This window comes from Labrus bergylta, chromosome 20, assembly GCF_963930695.1.
Source record: "Labrus bergylta chromosome 20, fLabBer1.1, whole genome shotgun sequence".
Taxonomy (NCBI): domain Eukaryota; kingdom Metazoa; phylum Chordata; class Actinopteri; order Labriformes; family Labridae; genus Labrus; species Labrus bergylta.
Window position 1 is genome coordinate 18,250,725 of NC_089214.1, and position 22,802 is coordinate 18,273,526.

General features: G+C 40.3%; 1 protein-coding gene and 3 long non-coding RNA genes across 4 annotated transcripts in view; 1 reads left to right on the forward strand and 3 right to left on the reverse strand.

The window, feature by feature from the left end:
• The window catches only part of LOC109989795 (myelin-associated glycoprotein-like), a 2,002-nt gene extending 1,463 nt beyond the window's left edge, over nucleotides 1–539 (reverse strand). The window contains exons 1-2 of the mRNA XM_065949161.1: nucleotides 467–539; nucleotides 1–197 (exon numbers count right to left, since the gene is read on the reverse strand). The exon at nucleotides 1–197 is cut by the window's left edge and continues 187 nt beyond it. Coding sequence (XP_065805233.1) covers nucleotides 1–197; nucleotides 467–539 — 270 coding nt within the window. The remainder of the gene's footprint in view (nucleotides 198–466) is intronic.
• Nucleotides 540–6,041: 5,502 nt separating this feature from the next.
• LOC136177004 (uncharacterized) lies at nucleotides 6,042–11,570 on the reverse strand. The gene is made up of 3 exons (XR_010664810.1): nucleotides 9,044–11,570; nucleotides 8,884–8,920; nucleotides 6,042–7,331 (listed from the first exon to the last, which is right to left on the reverse strand). It is a non-coding gene; the product is annotated as an uncharacterized lncRNA (long non-coding RNA).
• Nucleotides 11,571–18,348: 6,778 nt separating this feature from the next.
• On the reverse strand, nucleotides 18,349–19,011 carry LOC114922054 (uncharacterized). The gene is made up of 2 exons (XR_003810261.2): nucleotides 18,793–19,011; nucleotides 18,349–18,673 (listed from the first exon to the last, which is right to left on the reverse strand). It is a non-coding gene; the product is annotated as an uncharacterized lncRNA (long non-coding RNA).
• Nucleotides 19,012–19,855: 844 nt separating this feature from the next.
• On the forward strand, nucleotides 19,856–20,894 carry LOC136177188 (uncharacterized). Its single transcript, XR_010664826.1, has 4 exons — nucleotides 19,856–20,015; nucleotides 20,121–20,348; nucleotides 20,465–20,630; nucleotides 20,783–20,894. It is a non-coding gene; the product is annotated as an uncharacterized lncRNA (long non-coding RNA).
• Nucleotides 20,895–22,802: the final 1,908 nt, after the last annotated feature.

Below are 22,802 nucleotides of genomic sequence, written 5' to 3' on the forward strand. Positions count from 1 at the left end.
CACATTCTTTGGATCGTAGGTCTCTTCGTCTTCTTTATACCATATTCCAAATGTTTTTCTTGTGTTGTCAAACTCTCTTTCATATTTAACACTAAAGCTACATGGGATTTTCAGACAAGTTCCACTCAGTGCTTCCATCTTCTTTGGTGTAGTGATGAAGAGCCCTGACCTATAAGTCCGACATTCATCCGACGCTTCTGTAAAGCAGACCATCAGTTATTATAATGTGGAGCAGGATCTTCATATAGAGGATGTTAATGAGAGTCTAAGAAGTAATGTGGTGTGCTCTGGTCTTTTGCTCTCTTGTTCACAAAGTCAGTCTAAAACATTTCACTTTTCAGTCAGGACATGAAGAGATGAAAGAAGAAACTCTATCTGCACTCTTCTCTCTGCTTTGTTTCTACAGGAAGTTCAAACTGTACAGATTAAACATCTTTGAATGAAAGTAAGTGAACAAACAGCTCACCTGAAAGAGAGAAGACAGTCAGTAACATGATGGCTGTTACCATGTTCACTGACAGGACTGCAGTAACACCCATCACCTGGAATTAAAAACTAAGTTACTCTTCAAAGTCCTCGTTAAAGAGTTGGATGAACAAAACAGTCATTTTCACTTAAAGAAAATAAAAGCTGCTGAAAACTAAAACAATAAAACATAAATAGCAGTCATAGCTGATCTTACCAAACAAACCTCCAGGAGCTTAAACAGAGAAAATGTAGAAAAAAGACGATTTTTAAATTTCCGCAGAACTGCAACAAACCAGTCACCTCGCTGCTAAGACACAAAAACCACAAAAGATTTCTTCCTTTCTTCTTGTAGTGAGAATGAGGAAGTTAGTGTTTGACACCTCTTCTGTTTTATTTAAATTTTTTGGTAGCATCAACTAAAGATGGACAGTTAAGACGAGGAAGAGAGAGAACGTCACCCACTAAAGGACCCAGGTTAGAACTGAACCTGGTCCACTGAGATAAGGACTCATGCTTTAAATGGTACATGCTCTAACAAACGAGCAACATGGCCCTCAAGCTGTTGTTGTATCTTTGTCTTATCTAGAGGGCCTGTTGGTTTAAAAGGTTTACTGTGGATAAGAATGATCCTGATTTGGTTCTTTCTATGTCGGGTCATGTGATCCAGCTCATTTTTAATCCCTTTTTTAGATCAATCATGGATTTGATCATCCTGATCCAGATACAGACTCTTGGGGATCAACAAATCCAGATCATCAGTCCTCTAAAAGAGACTTCACACTCCATACTTTTCCACAGGGCGCACAAAACTTAAAACAAACTGGAACATGCTCACAGTCACTTTTAATGTCATATTTTGTTTTGATGTTAATGCTATTTGGTGCAACATTTTATGTGAACAACATCACTCATTTTTTACAATCTTAATGTGTACCTTATCTACTTTGTCAGTGAAGCAGTACAGCAGGAAAAGAGCCACAGGCCGCCCGCTTGAAGGAGGACTATACTATCACTAATCTTTTTATTACATATGGAAAACAGATTTGGATTCAAACCCTCAAAACACAAAAACTGGAAAAGTCATTTTTGTATTTTCATCATCTCAAATGTCTCTTTTCATTCATCCTTATTTCTGTTTAGAACATTGAAAGCTTTCCATACAAAGGAAACAACATCGAAGCTAAAATAAAGAAACCAGCACAGTCCTACACAATGTCATGCTCAGACACAAAAACATCAACGTCTTTATCCTCCCTTCTGTGTGAATGAGGAAGTTTGCTTCTGATGTTTTTTTTTGTTCAAACTATTTTCTATTTTGCTTTTTTTGGATAGGTGCAGTGTAAGATGGACAGTTAAGTTGAGGTAGAGAGAGAAAAACAGCAAAGGGACCAGAACTGAACCTGGTCCACTCACTGTGGTGAGGACTTTAAATAGTACGTGCTCTACCATCTGAGGAACTGGATACCCCAAGCTTTGGCTTTATGTTGAGGTTGTTTATTTTATTGGTTTCATGTTTTAATGAGTGTATAATTTAGTAGAATATTGAATACAACATACATTAGACTTCTCAGTAAATATAAGAAAATGTAAATACATGAACAACTTCTCCTTTGTACTTACATTTCATATCACACTTCTTACACAGCATCATCAGTTCACTTTAAACCATTTCTCTTTAACCAGAGAAGTGGTCATGAACCACACAGTGACAAACGCTTTTCACACGAGCGTTTCCTTGCACTTAGAGTGTTGTGGTTTAACACCATTGCAGCCCCCCTCCCTTACTCTCTTGTATGTTGTTATTCATTTCTCTCTGTTTCTCCTCTCCTGTGTGTCCTGAGGTGCATGGCTGTGTGATTACATGTGGGTGTGGTTTTCTGTGCAGGCAATCTCCCTCTCATTACCGGCAGTTACCTGTCCTGTTTTGTATCTGTTACGACGACGTGCTTTAACTGAATCTTTATTTGCAGTCGTGTACTCTGTACATTCTGGTGAAGTCTTACTAGGAAGGTGAACTTCTCACACATACTAAACAGAACAGGCTCCATCTGCATACACTGCGGACCAATCACAATCAGGCTCAATCAGCAACCAATAGGAACACATGTTACTAATTTACAACACAACAGTGTTGCTAAGCAACCACAATGATATTCTGTGAGAATATTACACCCCCTTTTAGAAAAGATAAATGTAACACATACTTGTAATTACAGTATACATGGCATAATGTGCTGTTAGTGAATAAACCCAAATCAAAATGTTTAGTAAAATCAACTCTGCATCAGAATACATCACAGCATATAACCAATGAACATTTTATTTTTAAGGGCAGCGATCTGCATACACCCTTTAACATTAGTTTAGAAGTCCAAAACAGACCTGGGCTTTATCTCTCGTCCGTACCTGGTCTGGTAAGGGACAGTGTGAGGAACTGTTTGAGGGACAGTTTCACTTGTGATCTGTGAGGTGAGTGATGTGGGACTGTGTGGTGTTTGCTGCTTGTTGTCATCAGGTTGTCTGTCTGTGTGTGTGTTGACAAATAAAGTTTTTTTTTAATTTGAATTTTCTCCTCTGGCATCTCCTAATCCAGGGAACAGCTGATCCACCAGGAACAGGGAAATAACAAATCCAACAGGTAGCCAGGCCTGACAGCAACGGACCTCCAGCGACGAAGATTTTAACAAACGGCTATACACAAACTTTCAATCACGCTCTATGCCGAGGTAACCTTCTCCTTCACTGACTTTTTTCCAATGACTGTCCGCGCCGATCACCGGTGACTTGCACCTATACAAATGCCCTTCCTGGAGGACAGATTCAGTTTGGACGGTTTTCCATTGGAGTGTGAGATGAATGTGGGTGGATGACGGAGGAACCAATGAGTGGAGGTGTGTACAAAGAGGATTCTGACTCTGCAGGCGCTACAAGCTAAAATTCGAAAAAAGTGTCTGTTTTCATGTACTGCCGCTCCATGCACCGGCTCGCTTCTGACTCTCTCTCTAAGGCTCTGAAGTGCCCACGTTCAGAGTCCCCACGTGTGCCAAGTCTGATCTGATTGGTCGGCCTGTCGGCTCTGCTGTAATTGGTCAGTCGCTCAGCATGGTTCTCGGACATGTCATGCCCCTTTTACCATATTGGGAATGCAGCCACTTTGGCTCCGAGGGAAGCAAAAACATTAGCGCCTTAGCACTACTGTGCTACCGCAGGCTACGGCATATCATATGCGTGCTACAGAAGTTAATGGGCGTGCAACATGAGCTGCAGGGCTTGCCACAACGAGCCAATGGGCTTAGATCAGTGATATCACACTGTCACACTGACAATATTTTTTCGAGGGGGTCTAGAATCGATCGTTACATGCAGCTAATGCTGCAGCTAACAGGAGGACGTAGGAGAAGCCGTGTTTCCACGGATTTATTTTGCAAATAGATGTGCCTAAACATGCACAGGATACATGGAAAACACACTAGAGAGCATATAAAACCAGAAAAAGAATAATATGGGCCTTTTAAGGCCTTTACGCAGTCAAACGTGCCCTGGCAACTGTCAGACCACTCAAAACGTTTCTTGGGACTCAACAGGTCGGTGAGCGGAGCCGCAACAGCAGAGAAGTTTTCTACAGAAGCTACGATAATATCCTGCCATCCTCAAAAAACGGCGAAGAAGAAGCAGGGAATGACAGGATAGCCTCTACTTTAGAGTGCACCGGCTTGACTTGCCCCTGACCAACGATTTTTCCCAGAAATGTAACTGTACCCTGGCCAAATTCAGACATTGCTAAATTTAGCGTGAGATTAGTGTCACGCAGCCTGTCAAACACCGTCCGCAGTTGTTGTATATGTTCGTCCCAGGTGCTTGAGTACACCACAATGTCGTCAAGGTACGCCTCACACACCTGAGAGCACCGTATTAACCAGACACTGAAAGGTTGCAGGCGCAATTTGCACACCGAACGGCATCATCGTATACTGCAAAAAAGAGTCAGACGTAACAAATGCAGACATTTCCTTTGCTCGAGGAGTTAACAGCACCTGCCAGTAGCCTTTGAGTAGATCGAGTTTAGTTACAAAGTTAACACTATACCGACATGGTCAACACAATCCTCAACTCGAGGCAGAGGATAACAATCTCCATTCACTTTCCAGAAATCCGTACAGAAACGATCAGAGCCGTCAGATTTACCAACAAGGAGGCACGGCGAACTCCACGAACTACAGCTGGGACTCCAGCATGTAGTCAACCTGATTGTTTAGACAGAGACGTTTGTCAGGGTTGACTCTGTAAGCGTGTTGTTTTATCGGGGTTGAATCCCCCACATCAATGTCGTGCTCTAACACGAGTTTGAGTCAGAACATCAGAAAACAAGGAATTATGAGATTTTATTAAAATAAGCACATCCTCGTGTTGGACCTGATTTAAATGTGGAAAACAAGCATCAAGTTTGGACAACATCTCAGATGGACAGCTCCGGTGCCGCTTTGACCCGATCGATAAGTTCAGCACTGAACATCGCCAAAACTGATTTTGTCACTTCACCGGAGGGGGAGTAAAGGAGCAGCATGTCTCTCAATGTAGGGCTTTAAGATGTTAATGTGACATAATCTATTACGTCACCTGCGTTGTTGAGTGGCTACTATGTAATCCCGGTCATTAGTTTTGTCCTTTATTACATAGGGGCCGCTGTAACGAGCCTGCAGAGCAAAACCGGGAATGGGCAACAACATTAGTACTTTGTCACCTGGGCCGAAACTTCTGTTTTTCACGTCTTAATAAAAACACCGCTTCAGAACATTCAGATATAGAAAGTTAAACATCAGGGCCCATATTCACAAACATTCTGAGAATCCTCTCTGAGACCTCCTAACTTCACTTAAAAAATCCTAGAGAGGATTATTGTCTTAGTAGTGATATAGTAACATTCTCAGAGCGACTCTGAGCACAGAAGGGAGGAGGCATAGTTGACCCCGTTGCTATGTATGACACATTTTCTTCAGAAGCTGTGATTGGTTGATCCAAATAATGGAGAGAAGTGCTCTCTAGTGATAATGGACATAGACAGACAGTGAAATCCATAGGGCTCTATCATAGAATCGAGTCAGACATTATGTAATTATGAACACTATGAAATAAACATGTGTGTGATAATTATTCAAATGTACACATGATGAGAGTTATATCAGCATTCATTAGATATTGGATTTACCTGTGGAGGTAACCAGGAACTCAACATGCATGTCTCACTTTGCACTGACAAAAGTCTAAGATGGACTCTTAAGGGCTAAGACGCTTTGTGAATAAGTTGAATCATTACAATGATCTAGTCTTAAGTTTAAGGGGAAATTCTTAGAAGTTGTCATTAGGAGCAACTTTTAGTATTTAGGAGGCTTCATGAATAAGGCCACAGCATTACATTAAAAAATATCTCCTTATACATTTAAGTGGGAAAGTAGGGAACAGACTACTTTCCTCTTCCTGCACACTAGCAAGCTTTGCATGATGTAAATTACACATAATACAAATTATTAACTAATAAAGATCATAGAAGGAACCTATAAAAAAGCAATAGTACATTAAGTTAATTCATTTATTACACATACAATTCAGACTATAAACATATTTAAACATTAAAGATTATTTTTCTCAGAATCAATCAAATATTCCTTCAGATTTTCAGTTTCTTCTTCTTATCAAAAGTCTCACTTATCATCCTTGTTTGTCTTTTGAAAATTGTTTTTCATAAGAAAGAAACAGCACGACAAAACCGAGGTTCTCCTAATCGGCACCAAATCCACAATTTCAAAACCTGACAGTTTTTCTCTCCCTGTTGATCACTCCTCAGTTTCTCTCTCCTCTCAGGTTTAGAGTCTGAGTGTCCTCCTCGACAGCACACTATCCTTCAGAGCTCACATCAATAATGTCACTCGGCCCGCTTATTTCCATCTACGTAACTTAAATCACCTCCGCCCGTCCATCACATCCAACAGTACCTCCATCATCGTTCACACCCTTTTTAAATCTCCCATCCTCACTGTTCCCCCTCTCAAGCCCAACCACAAAGTTCAACTGGTCCAGAACTCTGCTGCTTGCATCCTCTCGTGACCCCCCTCCATTAATCACATCGACTTCAAGATTCTGCTCCTCACCTTTAAGCCCATCCATAACCTCGCTCCTCTCTACCTCTCTGATCTCCTGCACATCAACACACCCACCCTCACTCTCAGGTCTTCTTCTTCCATTCAACTCACTGCACCACCCGCCCGCCTGTCCACCATGGGGTCCAGGGTCTTCAGCCTCTCTGCCCCCCGCCTCTGGAACTCTCTCCCACCACACATCTGTAAGATTGACTCTCTCTCTATTTTTAAATCTCATCTCAAAACACATCTTTTAAAACGGGCATTTTCTGTCTGATCATTTTCCATCCTATCTCACAAAGATTTCATAGTCTTTAAATTTCTATTTTTAATGTTCATTTGATGGATGTATTGTTACTCTGTTGTTTTTATCTCTGCTTTGTAAGGTGACCTGGAGTGCTTTGAAATGAAATGTATTATTATTATAAAAGAAGCTAATATAAAAAATAATTACAACAACAATACCATAGACCAGCACAGTGCTTCACAGTGTAATGATTTGGCTGCAGTACATTACAGTATTTTTATGTTATCTGCCTTTGAACAAAAACATCCTTCCTGTCGTATCCCATCCTTTGTTCATCACTAACCTGCTGCAAAGAAAAAACATTTAATACAGAAAAGAGAAATAGAGATATTGCATTCAAGATGAACATGAAGTCATCCTCTTCTCCTTCATGAAGCTTGAATCATAACCACTCTGTTGACATAGTCTGCTTCTTCTGCGTCCTGTTTGAATGAAACAACACAGAGAGAGCGGTGTCAGTGCTGTGTGGTGACTTTGATGCAGCTACAAGAGACAAACCAGCAACACTTGAAGTTTATCTCTGCAAATCAAAGTCAGTTTAAGTTGTCCTGAAACACTTTTCACTGTTACCATCTGGTCTCCTGTCGCTGCTGTTGGACCTGAATATCTGAACATCATTTTCTCTGGATCAATTACTTTATGTGACTGTGTTGATCAAATCTTCAAAGAGAGCTCCTCAGATAACTTCTCTCTTTTATAACACGTGCTTCAATCTCATTTTGTAGAAAGTGCGGGTCGACGGCAGCACATCAAAAACCATCGTCATGAGCACTGGGGCCCCCCAGGGTTGTGTGCTCAGCCCCCTGCTCGTCACGCTGCTGACCCACGACTGCGCTCCATCCTTCAGCAGCAACTACATTGTGAAGTTCGTGGACGACATAACAGTGGTTGGTCTCATCTCCAACAACGATGAGACGCACTACAGGATGGAGGTCAGCCAACTGGCCACGTGGTGCAGAGACAACAACCTCTTCCTGAACGTCGACAAGACCAAGGAGGTTGTTGTCGACTTCTGGAGAGTCCCCACTCCTAAACCCCCACTGACCATCGACAGTGCTGCTGTGGAGAGAGTGAGCAGCACCAAGTTCCTGGGGGTTCACATCAGTGAGGATCTCTCCTGGACAACCAACACCACATCACTGGCCAAGAAGTCCCAGCAGGGCCTCTACTTCCTCCGCAAGCTTAAGAGAGCATGAGCCCCCCCATCCATCATGTGCTCCTTCTACAGAGGCACCATCGAGAGCATCCTGACCAGCTGCATCACTGTGTGTAAGCTGCACTGCTGCCAACCGCAAGACCCTGCAGCGCACAGTGAAGGCTGCTGAACCGATTATCGGTGTCCCACTCCCCTCTCTTCTGGACCTCTACGGTACCCGCCTCACCCGCAAAGCAACCAGCATTGTGCATGACCCCACCCACCCCTCACACAGCCTCTTCAGCCTCCTGCCATCGGGGAGACGGTACCGCAGCCTGCGGGCCGGCTCCACCAGACTGGGAAACAGCTTCTTCCACCAAGCTGTCAGGAAGCTTAACTCTCTCCCCGCTCTTCCTTCCCTCCCCTCTGCCCCCACGAACACTGGGCGTTGAAACCCCCTCCCATTTTCCACCAAGAACTTTGGACTAAAAACTCTGTACACTCAGTTTACTGCACATTGCAATTACTGCACAAGTTCACTTTTTCTTTAAAATTTATTTTATTGTGTTTTATTTACTACCGTTTGCACAATTTAGGATTTATACCTTTGCACAATTTAGAATTTATTACTGTAAATATTATTTATCTTATTTTTACCTCATTTTATTTATCTATTTTTACCTTATCTTATTTCACCTTATTTTGGTTGTTTTGCACCGCGGGACGGAGACAAACGAAATTTCGATTCCACTGTATGTCTGGCATATTTTGAAATTGACAATAAAGTTGACTTTGACTTTGACTTTGAATGATGAACCTGTCCTCATCTAGTAACTCACCTTCACCTGTTTGTTGAAGCATCTTGACTTTAACCAGCTGAAAGAAAAAGAGATCAGAAAAAAGGAATTAGAATCAAACACTGACACTGTAAAAATAAAAATGCAATGAGATGAACAACATGAGCCACACATCTCCATTTCTTATGACAGTTTGTCTCACCACTCAAAGATGATGACTGAATTGTAGAGCAGCACGATTCCCAGGATCTTCAATGTAATGTGGACATCAACCCCAAATAGATCGGAAATCAGATTTTCTGGAACAAGACATCATGATCACCTGCTACTAGATGGAAAAGCTTTTCATGGCTGTAAGATATCCTGCACTTTAATTTAGTCTTTTAACCTCTAATGTGAACGTCTCTGTTTCATTTATTTATGTAGCATTATTTCACATGAATTCAGTAAGTATTGATTTTTAGTAAAAACAAACAAATAACCAGACAGATCAAAAAGCAGAGCATGTTGGACACAAATGTGATTTTTCAGTTCTAAATGTACCTGATTTCATATGTGGCATATGAAAAAAATCTGAAAAATCACACATAATATAAAAGCATTAAGCATGATTTACTTTATGTGTGATGAAATATTTTGGTGACCCTAGAGCCTACAATGGTGACTTTTTTTTTTAATGATATCCATGTTAAAAAATCCCTTAAATTATGCAAAAACACAGTTTCCAAACTAAGTGTCATAGTTTTGGCTAAAAGAGACCCCTACTGTTCAAACTGAGTACTGCTACTAAAAACTGAATTGTAAAGAAATTATGTTGTTTTTGGTAGGTAAAAGAAATCCTCAGAATTGAGTGAAAGCCAAAACTCCCAAACCAAGTGCTGTAGTGTAAACAACATGATATGGAGTACATGTGATGATGTTTATGTCACCCTATAACTTATAATAGTGACTTTATCGATAATTATACCTATCAAGAAAACCTTGAAGTTATATGAAAGCAAATTGTAATACCTGAAGCACATTTTACCAAACTAAGAGTTGTAGTATAATCAAGAGGACATGGTTTATGTGTGCTGTGAGTTTGATGGCACTACAACATGTTATAGTAGTTCTTACATATTTTATTACCAAATTTAATGATAAGAAATCACTGAAATTACATGAAAGCCCTTTATCCAAAGCAATGTGATGTAGTTTATAGAGCAGGAGGACATTTATTCACAATGGGTTTTTGTTTTACCCTACACTTTACAAAAGGGATTTTATTGAACATTGGGTTATAAACTATGGCTATAATAGGCTTTTAAAAAATCCTCAATTTTTATTTTCCAATCTGAGAAATGTAGTATGAAAAACGTGAGATCACATATGTGTAAAATGATTTTCATGACACTACATGAAAAGTTATTGTTTATTTCTGTATCATATGTTTTTCGGCGTTGCAATTTGCAGACGGTCCCTGCGCATTCGAGCACCAGCCGGCTCTGCGTAGAGGCCAATGCAAGTTCCCCAGCGCGGAGGACGGCTCGTTTTGAGGAAAATACGAATGTAGCTCGCAGCAGTCTATCTTGTTGTGATTGCAGAGAGGTGTCGGTTTTGTAAGAGCAATGTTCCGTTGATGAGTTATTGATCCGGGAAAACCGAATCTGTGAATATATTTCTAACTTTACCAAAGTCATTTAGAAGTGATGTCGCGCTGAAACTTTTAGGTGCTCAACACAACACGTTCACCTCTGGGTGACCTAAAAATGAACCATCTGTAATTAAAATCAGGTAATATTAATTTTAATTTACTGTTTTTACAATAAACATCAGGCTCAACGCCGGTGTCCACAACCTACACTTAGTCAGGATGTGTGGAGACGGTCTGGGCCATTACGCATGGCGGAGATGACTGTTTTTTATTTGCACGAGCTGCTCTTTGTAGCTCACTCCATAGGAAGCTTTGTTATCATTAGTAAAACTTTAGTTTTACATCAGTCAAGACAGGAGAAACTGGAAAGAAGTGTGAAGAACTGAAGACCGTCATGATGCGCGCGCAGTGCAGCGGTGTGCCTGTCGTTTAGTCCCGTAGCTTTGATACAATTCTGGCAACTTGTGAGCAAATAAAACTAAAGAAATATCCCCCCTACGATCTCTCTTGAAAACCTGCATTCTGTGTCACCTCTCTCAGCTGTTCAGCCTGTTTGCTGATTAGCGTAATGCAGGAGCAGCTCGTGCGCTCGGCCACTCGTCTTTTCTATGATACTCCCTGCTGAGAAGATAATTCAAAGTGCCCCGTTTAATTAATATTCGTATCATGATATCAACATTTACGTTGCTCATTTTTACATAGGTTTTAATACAATTCCGGGAAAATACGTATTACAAATCTTTAATTTATAAAATACCTCAAAATAGTTTTCAATACATTTCCTCCTTCTTCCCAAAACGGCCGGATGAAACCTGCTGTCGGGCCGTATGTCTGACATCCCTGATAAAGGATGTTAATGAGAGCCTGAGAGAGTAATGTGGTGTGCTCTGGTCTTTTTCTCTCTTGTTCACAAAGTCAGTCTAAAACATTTCACTTTTCAGTCAGGACATGAAGAGATGAAAGAAGAAACTCTATCTGCACTCTTCTCTCTGCTTTGTTTCTACAGGAAGTTCAAACTGTACAGATTAAACATCTTTGAATGAAAGTAAGTGAACAAACAGCTCACCTGAAAGAGAGAAGACAGTCAGTAACATGATGGCTGTTACCATGTTCACTGACAGGACTGCAGTAACACCCATCACCTGGAATTAAAAACTAAGTTACTCTTCAAAGTCCTCGTTAAAGAGTTGGATTAACAAAACAGTCATTTTCACTTAAAGAAAATAAAAGCTGCTGAAAACTAAAACAATAAAACATAAATAGCAGTCATAGCTGATCTTACCAAACAAACCTCCAGGAGCTTAAACAGAGAAAATGTAGAAAAAATATGATTTTTAAATTTCAGCAGAACTGCAACAAACCAGTCACCTCGCTGCTAAGACACAAAAACCCCAAAAGATTTCTTCCTTTCTTCTTGTAGTGAGAATGAGGAAGTTAGTGTTTGACTCCTCCTCTGTTTTATTGAAATTTCTTACCCTTTTTTGGAAGCATCAACTAAAGATGGACAGTTAAGACGAGGAAGAGAGAGAACGTCACCCACTAAAGGACCCAGGTTAGAACTGAACCTGGTCCACTGAGATAAGGACTCATGCTTTAAATGGTACATGCTCTAACAAACGAGCAACATGGCCCTCAAGCTGTTGTTGTATCTTTGTCTTATCTAGAGGGCCTGTTGGTTTAAAAGGTTTAATGTGGATAAGAATGATCCAGATTTGGTTCTTTCTATGTCGGGTCATGTGATCCAGCTCATTTTTAATCCCTTTTTTAGATCAATCATGGATTTGATCATCCTGATCCAGATACAGACTCTTGGGGATCAACAAATCCAGATCATCAGTCCTCTAAAAGAGACTTCACACTCCATACTTTTCCACAAGGCCCACAAAACTTAAAACAAACTGGAACATGCTCACAGTCACTTTTAATGTCATATTTTGTTTTGATGTTAATGCTATTTGGTGCAACATTTTATGTGAACAACATCACTCATTTTTTACAATCTTAATGTGTACCTTATCTACTTTGTCAGTGAAGCAGTACAGCAGGAAAAGAGCCACAGGCCGCCCGCTTGAAGGAGGACTATACTATCACTAATCTTTTTATTACATATGGAAAACAGATTTGGATTCAAATCCTCAAAACACAAATCTGGATAAGTCATTTTTGTATTTTCATCATCTCAATTGTCTCTTTTCATTCATCCTTATTTCTGTTTAGAACATTAAAAGCTTTCCATACAAAGGAAACAACATCGAAGTTAATAAAAAGAAACCAGCACAGTCCTACACAATGTCATGCTCAGACACAAAAACATCAACGTCTTTATCCTCCCTTCTGTGTGAATGAGGAAGTTTGCTTCTGATGTTTTTTTATGTTAAAAATATTTTCTATTTTGCTTTTTTTGGATAGGTGCAGTGTAAGATGGACAGTTAAGTTGAGGTAGAGAGAGAATAACAGCAAAGGGACCAGAACTGAACCTGGTCCACTCACTGTGGTGAGGACTTTAAATAGTACGTGCTCTACCATCTGAGGAACTGGATACCCCAAGCTTTGGCCGAATGTTGAGGTTGTTTATTTTATTGGTTTCATGTTTTAATGAGTGTATAATTTAGTAGAATATTGAATACAACATACATTAGACTTCTCAGTAAATTTAAGAAAATGTAAAGACATGAACAACTTCTCCTTTGTACTTACATTTCATATCACACTTCTTACACAGCATCATCAGTTCACTTTAAACCATTTCTCTTTAACCAGAGAAGTGGTCATGAACCACACAGTGACAAACACTTTTCACACGAGCGTTTCCTTGCACTTAGAGTGTCGTGGTTTAACACCATTGCAGCCCCCCTCCCTTACTCTCTTGTATGTTGTTATTCATTTCTCTCTGTTTCTCCTCTCCTGTGTGTCCTGAGGTGCATGGCTGTGTGATTGCATGTGGGTGTAGTTTTCTGTGCAGGCAATCTCCCTCTCATTACCGGCAGTTACCTCTCTTGTTTTGTATCTGTTACGACGACGTGCTTTAACTGAATCTTTATTTGCAGTCGTGTACTCTGTACATTCTGGTGAAGTCTTACTAGGAAGGTGAACTTCTCACACATACTAAACAGAACAGGCTCCATCTGCATACACTGCGGACCAATCACAATCCTGCTCAGTCAGCAACCAATAGGAACACATGTTACTAACTTACAACACAACAGTGTTGCTAGGCAACCACAATGATATTCTGTGAGAATATTACACCCCCCTTTTAGAAAAGATAAACGTAACACATACTTGTAATTACAGTATACATGGCATAATGTGCTGTTAGTGAATAAACCCAAATCAAAATGTTTAGTAAAATCAACTCTGCATCAGAATACATCACAGCATATAACCAATGAACATTTTATTTTTAAGGGCAGCGATCTGCCTACACCCTTTTACATTAGTTTAGAAGTCCAAAACAGACCTGGGCTTTATCTCTCGTCCGTACCTGGTCTGGTAAGGGACAGTGTGAGGAACTGTTTGAGGGACAGTTTCACTTGTGATCTGTGAGGTGAGTGATGTGGGACTGTGTGGTGTTTGCTGCTCGTTGTCATCAGGTTGTCTGTCTGTGTGTGTTGGGTGTTTCTTTTGTGATAAGAAGGTGACGTCTGTTTCTCCTGTACTCTTGTCCTTCAGGTGTGTGTATGTGGTAAGATCTGTTAGTGTCAGCAGGCTGAATGATGACTGCAGGCTTCCAGTATCCTGGATCTTGGAAACGGATGTTTTGTCCTTCGTGCAGCTGTGTCATCTGCTTGGCTGACCTGTCATAATATCGTTTCTGGGTTTGTTGCTGGTGAGCTCTCCTGGTATGAGCACTTTGTTGGCTGACGATCTTGGGCTGAAGCTGCTTGTGGGTGTTGGGTAGGATGGAGCGTAAGCGACGACTCATAAGTAGCTGAGCTGGTGATCTGAAGTTATCAACCGGTGTGTTGTGGTACTCTGGGAGGCTCAGATAGGCATCCTTGTGATCAGCTTTGGCTTTTTTCAGGAGTGATTTGGCAATTTGCACAGATTTTTCTGCAAGACCATTGCTCTGGGGATAGTATGGACTTGTAGTGATATGGTTAAACTCCCATGTTTTTACAAAGGTTTCAAATTATTTACACTTGTACTGGGGGCCACTATCTGATACAACAGTCTCTGGTATGCCGTGTCTGGCAAAAGCTGATTTCAGTTTATGTTTAGGCTAGTATCGGACCTGGTTCACGTGTGACTTGCTCCTTCATTTTCCTGAATGCTTCGTCGTGTTATGTATCACAAACAAACTCACTTGACTCCTTTGAAAGGTGTCGCATGAGGGCATTGATGTCTGAGAGCATGGGGGCAAACTTTGACAAGTAATTAACCATGCCAAGAATATTCTCTAGCTCACCTTCATTTCTGGGTGGCTCCATGTCTCTTACAGCAGAAATCTTTGCTGGATCAGGCTTGATTCCATCTTTGGAGATGCGGTGACCAAAGTAGCTGACCTCTGTGGTACAGATTTTGCTCTTCTCTGGGTTGAGTTTAACTCCTCGCTCTCTGGAGCGTTGCAGCATTGCACGGAGGTTTTCGTCATGCTCCTCTTTGCTTTTGTCCTCCATCAGAACATCATCGACAATAGCAGTGACGCCTTGTAGACCTTCATAAGTCTCATCAACTTTCCGCTGAAACTCATCTTGAGCTGATTTTAGTTCAAAAGGTAGGCGGAGAAATCTGTATCGTCTAAATGACATGACAGGATAGCCTCTTCTTTAGAGTGCACCGGCTTGACTTGCCCCCGACCGACGATTTTTCCCAGAAATGTAACTGTACCCTGGCCAAATTCACATTTTACTAAATTTAGCATGAGATTAGCGTCACACAGTTTGTCAAACACCGTCCGCAGTTGTTGTATATGTTCGTCCCAGGTGCTCGAGTACACCACAATGTCGTCATGGTACGCCTCACACCTCCCAAACCTGAGAGCACCGTATTAACCAGGCACTGAAAGGTTGCAGGCGCATTTCGCACACCGAACGGCATCATCGTATACTGCAAAAAAGAGTCAGACGTAACAAACGGAGAAATTTCCTTTGCTCGAGGAGTTAACAGCACCTGCCAGTAGCCTTTTAGTAGATCGCGTTTTGTTACAAAGTTAACACTATACCGACATGGTCAACACAATCCTCAACTCGAGGCAGAGGATAACAATCTCCATTCACTTTCCAGAAATCCATACAAAAACGATCAGAGCCGTCAGATTTACCCACAAGGAGGCACGGCGAACTCCACGAACTACAGCTGGGACTCCAGCATGTAGTCAACCTGATTGTTTAGACGGAGACGTTTGTCAGGGTTGACTCTGTAAGCGTGTTGTTTTATCGGGGTTGAATCCCCCACATCAATGTCGTGCTCTGACACATGAGTTTGAGTCAGAACATCAGAAAACAAGGAATTATGAGATTTTATTAAAATAAGCACATCCTCGCGTTGGACCTGATTTAAATGTGGAAAACAAGCATCAAGTTTGGACAACATCTCAGATGGACAGCTCCGGTGCCGCTTTGACCCGATCGATAAGTTCAGCACTGGACATCGCCAAAACTGCTTTTCTCACTTCACCGAAAGGGAGTAAAGGAGCAGCATGTCTCTCAATGTAGGGCTTTAAAATGATAATGTGACAAAATCTATTACGTCGCATGCGTTGTTGAGTGGCTACTATGTAATCCCGGTCATTAGTTTTGTCCTTTATTACATAGGGGCCGCTGTAACGAGCCTGCAGAGCAAAACCGGGAATGGGCAACAACATTAGTACTTTGTCACCTGGGCCGAAACTTCTGTTTTTCACGTCTTAATAAAAACACCGCTTCAGAACATTCAGATATAGAAAGTTAAACATCAGGGCCCATATTCACAAACATTCTGACAATCCTCTCTGAGACCTCCTAACTTCACTTAAAAAATCCTAGAGAGGATTATTGGCTTAGGAGTGATATGGGAACATTCTCAGAGCGACTCTGAGCACAGAAGGGAGGAGGCATAGTTGACCCCGTTGCTATGTATGACACATTTTTTTCAGAAGCTGTGATTGGTTGATCCAAATAATGGAGAGAAGTGCTCTCTAGTGATAATGGACATAGACAGACAGTGAAATCCATAGGGCCCTATCATAGAATCGAGTCAGACATTATGTTATTATGAACAATATTAAATTAACACGTGTGATAATTATTCAAATGTACACATGATGAGAGTTATATCAGCATTTATTAGATATTGGATTTACCTGTGGAGGTAACCAGGAACTCAACATGCATGTCTCACTTTGCACTGACAAAAGTCTAAGATGGACTCTTAAGGGCTAAGACGCTTTGTGAATAAGTTGAATCATTACAATGATCTAGTCTTAAGTTTAAGGGGAAATTCTTAGAAGTTGTCACTAGGAGCAACTTTTAGTATTTAGGAGGCTTCATGAATAAGGCCACAGCATTACATTAAAAAATATCTCCTTATACATTTAAGTGGGAAAGTAGGGAACAGACTACTTTCCTCTTCCTGCATACAAGCAAGCTTTGCATGACGTAAATTACACATAATACAGATGATTAACTAATAAAGATCATAGAAGGAACCTATAAAAAAAGCAATAGTACATTAAGTTAATTCATTTATTACACATACAATTCAGACTATAAACATATTTAAACATTAAAGATTATTTTTCTCAGAATCAATAAAATATTCCTTCAGATTTTCAGTTTCTTCTTATCAAAAGTCTCACTTATCATCCTTGTTTGTCTTTTGAAAATTGTTTTTCATAAGAAAGAAACAGCATGACAAAACCGAGGTTCTCCTAATCGGCACCAAATCCACAATTTCAAAACCTGACAGTTTTTCTCTCCCTGTTGATCACTCCTCAGTTTCTCTCTCCCCTCAGGTTTAGAGTCTGAGTGTCCTCCTCGACAGCACACTATCCTTCAGAGCTCACATCAATAATGTCACTCGGCCCGCTTATTTCCATCTACGTAACTTAAATCACCTCCGCCCGTCCATCACATCCAACAGTACCTCCATCATCGTTCACACCCTTTTTAAATCTCCCATCCTCACTGTTCCCCCTCTCAAGTCCAACCACAAACTTCAACTGGTCCAGAACTCTGCTGCTTGCATCCTCTTGTGACCCCCCTCCATTAATCACATCGACTTCAAGATTCTGCTCCTCACCTTTAATAACTTCTTAGAGATCCTCTAAAATAATGCCAAAAACGCCTATCCAGACATACCCAAAGCAAATTGTATGCTGTTTTTGAACCATTTAGAGTTACAGCTCAAACAAGGTCACATTTGAAAGGTAACACTCTGTAGTTTCTTCCCAAACAGCCATAATCACAGTTTTTACGACTGGTATTGAATAATACAAGCTGAAACTACAAATAAAAAAATAATTTTGTTTCCGCCTGAATATTTTCTTTAAAAATAAGCCAATAGATGACTACAGCTGGGAGCTATTAGCTTGAAAGGTGATTTGGGCTGTGTCATAAAGCCTTACCTAGTTTCAGTCCAAATTTGACAAATTTGCTGTTTTTCTATGGGTATGTCAAGGCGTTTCCAAACTGTGCCATTTGGAGACTCCCAAAGGACCCTTGGTAACCATGATGACATACCTGGGATAAAAAGGCTGCTACTCCTGAACGCTTTGACGTACATGCATCATTCTTGGCTCTATGAAAAGGTAACAATTAGAGCTACGCTATACAATACCCAGAATCACTATCAGTATTACTGAAATAGATTTATAGAAGCATAAACACATTTAAAGTGCATTTTTCTAGCTTCGTGCATTACCGTTCTGTGTAAAAAATGAGTAGAAACAAGTGTTATTGTGGAAAACTCTTTATAGAAAAAGTGCAACACAGCAAACTTTAGAAAACACACATATTTACATTATTTACAAACTATCTTTATGAGTGACATCCTACAAGTTATTTGCAACATGCCAGTCATTATAACAGTCTCTCTTGGGAATAAAGCACAAGGGCACATCATATGAGGCACATTTCAATGGGGTCTTTTTGTGACAATACTTGCACTTTCGCCGACCAATGGTGCGGTCCATGCTGATGTGCACTGGCCTATGGTGTGTTCCACTTGGAGGAGGAGTTTGTATGGTTCTGGCTGTGGAGCTAGACCCCACTTTTGCACCTGGATGTACAGAAAAAGAAACAACAGTGAGAAATATATACCAAAACATGATTATCTATAGGACGCAAATTTTTATTTTTCAAACGGCAAAAAAACACATTTGAATATAGTGTACATACCGGTTGTAGTCTTTGACAGCTCGGGGAACAGGAACATCCTTCAATTCCCAGCGACCATCTGCACCTTTGACTCTCCTCTGGACTGTCACCTGCATGTGCTGTGTGAAGAGTTGAGCACATGAAGACATCCCTTGTGTCTCCCTTGTGAAAATGAATAGATAACAGTTAGTAATTACAAAATTGGACAAACTTTCACATACTTTTTGTGTTACCCCAGAGATACCTAGCTACACACCCCTCCCTAAGAGACCAAAGGTAACACCTCATGATACACACAAAATACATTGTGTTTGACTCGTGTCTGAGGGAACTTTTTGAAACCTGTCCCGTGTGTAGGAGGCAGTCTGAGGTTCAGCGGCAATGCATGGGCACATTTGTGGCTTTTAAACAGTTTTGCCACAACTGCAACTATTCCAGAAAGTGGCAGAGCCAGTCCATTGTTGGCAGCACCCCTGTGGGAAATCTGGAGTTATCTGCAGCTACATACTTCACAGGCGCTTCATTCTTCCAGCTGGGAAAGGTAGGTCTCTATATCTTAATATTTCAATCTTTTTCTGCAGTTTTTTTTTTCTCTTTGTTGAACTATAGGTGTGTAAGGCAATACAACTCCAAATGTTCCAGTATGACACCTTCAGGAGACATGCAAGAATTTTTTTTGAGCCAGCCATTATCCACAAATGGAACAACGACCAACAAGCTATGTTTCAGGATCTCCAACACAAAGGGAAGGTTGCAGTTGGTGGTGACATGCGTGCGGACTCGCCTGGTAATTATTTGACTTCTTCATTGTTAAAATCCTCATCTTCATATATTCGGTTTTAATTACAAATTCTTGCAACTTACCGTTGGTTTTTTATTTACTTATATTCTAGCTCACTCTGCCAAATTTGGAAGTTACACACTCATGCACCTGGAGAGCAACAAGATCCTTGATCTTCAACTTGTGCAGGTGAGATACATCTCCTATTCTCATGTAATAGACAGGAAACTATTTGAAACATTCTCCAACATTCATACTTTCCACTTTTTTTTCCACCACAAGAGCAATGAGGTCGGTGGTAGTTACCACATGGAAAAGGAGGGACTGAAGCGATCTCTAGATTGTCTGGAATCTAATGGTTTGGAGGTTGATTACATTGTAACAGACCGCCATCCACAGATTCGGAAATATCTGAGAGGACGCAGCATCACCCAGTTCTATGATGTTTGGCACTTTAAAAAGGGTAAATATTCATGTCTTAATTTGATAGACACATACTGTCACTTTAGCATGCCTTCCTCAAACTATATATTTAATATTCATTCATTGTTTGTATCCCTGCTATCAGGTCTGTCAAAGAAATTGGATAAACTTGGAGAGAACAAAGACTGCCCGGTGGTGAACAAGTGGCTCCGTTCCATAAAGAACCACATTTACTGGAGCGCAACATCATCTACATCAGGACCAGAGAAGGTGGCCAAGTTCACATCCATGTTCAACCACATTCAGGATGTGCATGAGCATGAAAACTCTCTCTTTCCTGAGTGTACTCATCCAAAGTATTGGTTCCAACCAGGTATGCAAACAGCACTCATGTAAAAAAATGATGAATGGCTTATGTACAGTTTTATGGAACTTCCTGTTTTTTTAATTTATTCTAATTTTAATTTTGTGTTTTTACTCTCGGGTCAGTGGCTCTACATCGTCTAGAGAAAATGTTGAATAACAAGAGGGTCTTGAAGGATGTGGAGAATCTGAGCCACCATTATCAAACCTCTGCACTTGAGTCCTACCACAGCCTGCTGCTTCGTTTCACACCGAAGAATGTGGTCTTTCCATTCATGGGAATGTTGTGCAGGTATGCTGTAGAACTTTACAAATACATTTTTGTTGTTAGGCCTGTTGTACCACCCTCTAACAAATTAACCAATTGCTGATATATCTGACCAATAATATCAGAAACATATGATTTCATTATATAATTGCTGATTTTACCTTTTTGTATTGTAGGTTGTTTCTGTCAGTGATTCATTACAATGAAAATGCTGAACGCGAGCAAGCAACAACCTCTACAGGACAGCCGATCTACAAGTCAAAACAGATCCAACATACATTAAGTTACAAATTATTTTATTTTTCTAAACACAAAAGAACAATTTTAAATACTTTCAGAAACAGTAAAAAACGGATGACAGAAAAATGAGCAATAAACAAATTATACATATATATATTTTTTTCAGAATATGTTGGGTACTTGATTGCACTGGTGTTTGAAGAGGTTCCCGGACCTCGCATCATTTCTTGAGGAGCTTCAGAGAATACCAGTCCTCAAGGATCTTGCCTCAGACTTTGTCCCTCAAAAGAGGAAGTAGTGGCTTGACACAAGTCCAGGTTCAGCCAAGCGGCGGGCGGAAGCCAAGATACTGTCCGGTCGGGTCTGGAAACTCAAGCCGGATCCTCAGGACAACACACGACGGGATGACTACTCTGCAGTTGCGTCCCAAATATCCCCAGCACCAGCTCACACAGCTACGATAGGCCAAGTGTCTGTAAAGCCTGTATGGAGACATAAAAATGTTCTCATTGTATATTACATTGTATAGTTCTCTCTCATTTCCTTTTGTTTAACTTTAGCTGCAAATAAAGAATTTACAAAAAAGGTTTTGTAACTTGTTTACTTTTATTCATATTGAATAATGGAAATGAACTGTTTGTTTAGAATCATTTTTTATATTTTACATACTCTTCTGCTGTTCTCCCTCTCAAAGGCCCGTAGTCCACTGGAAGAATGTTGTGTATATTTTGGAGTGTATATGGGTTAAGACTGTTTGCTTCTAGCCCCGGATGTTGAGTCATGCAGGTGGAAGGAACAGGTGTTACACCCCTGTACAGCGTACTGTAAGGGGAGAAATAAAGAAGAAACAAACAAACACATTGTTGCTGGCTTTCATTCAATGGTGTAATGAATGACGCTCAGACAACACGCTCCCCCTGCTGGCGTAAAACCGGAAGTGTAAAACAATAACAAAAGCTTAAGACCAAACCAATCAATTACCGATATGCTTTTAAACTTAACCTTAGCAACATGAATTAACATTAAATTATAACTAGCTTTTTAGCGTTTTTAAAGGATATACAACATTTTAGAAAGACATAGTTTTAACATGTGTTATTAATTTAACTTAGTGCACAATCTTATATCCATTACACAGGCAGCTCATTCATTCTCCAGATGACCTAATAAAAAGAACAAGATACTGATTAAAATGAAATAATAATACTCCATCAGTACAGTAATAATGGGGCAATTAATGACAGAGTAGGCAAAATTATTGCATGGTACACATATTGATCTAATTTACACATGATTATCACCTGGGCTTTTGTAGAATAGGTAGCTAACAGTTATATGATGAACTTGATACACACAATTGTAAACTGAATTTTTAATCACAGCAAGGAGGTGATTTACAATGCAGTACAAGGTGAGGTGAGTGGCTTCACCGTTATTCATTTAAGCATGTACAGTACTAATGTAAATTTATAGCCAAACTTTGTTAAGCCACAAGTACAACAGATATTTTTTGATTGGGGAAATATGTTGGTAGTTCTAGTCACTGAAATTAGAAGAGGCTAACGCATTTTTCAAAACAATAACGTTGAATGTTTTTATGATGAAAAGACATGATGCAAACATAACATGCTTTGTGTGTGTCTGTTGTGATGTCCTGGTTGTAAGTTATAGTATTTACCTTGTAAAAATGACCTGTGGTATTTCTCTGCAGCACACCTTTTCTGCTTCTGTAGGCATTTTGCTGCAGTTTTCACACATACACCAGAACAACGTAAAACAATGCAAACACAATGAGCACATATTACTAACATATTACATCTGAAAAAAGCTGAAAAATAAATACCTACCACACTGAAACGTCCTGCTCCAGCCGTCGTGGCAAAGGTTGTGATGGTTGTTCATCCTCTCCTTCGGTTTCAGACTCCGGGTCTCACTGGTAAGGATCATTAACCGCCA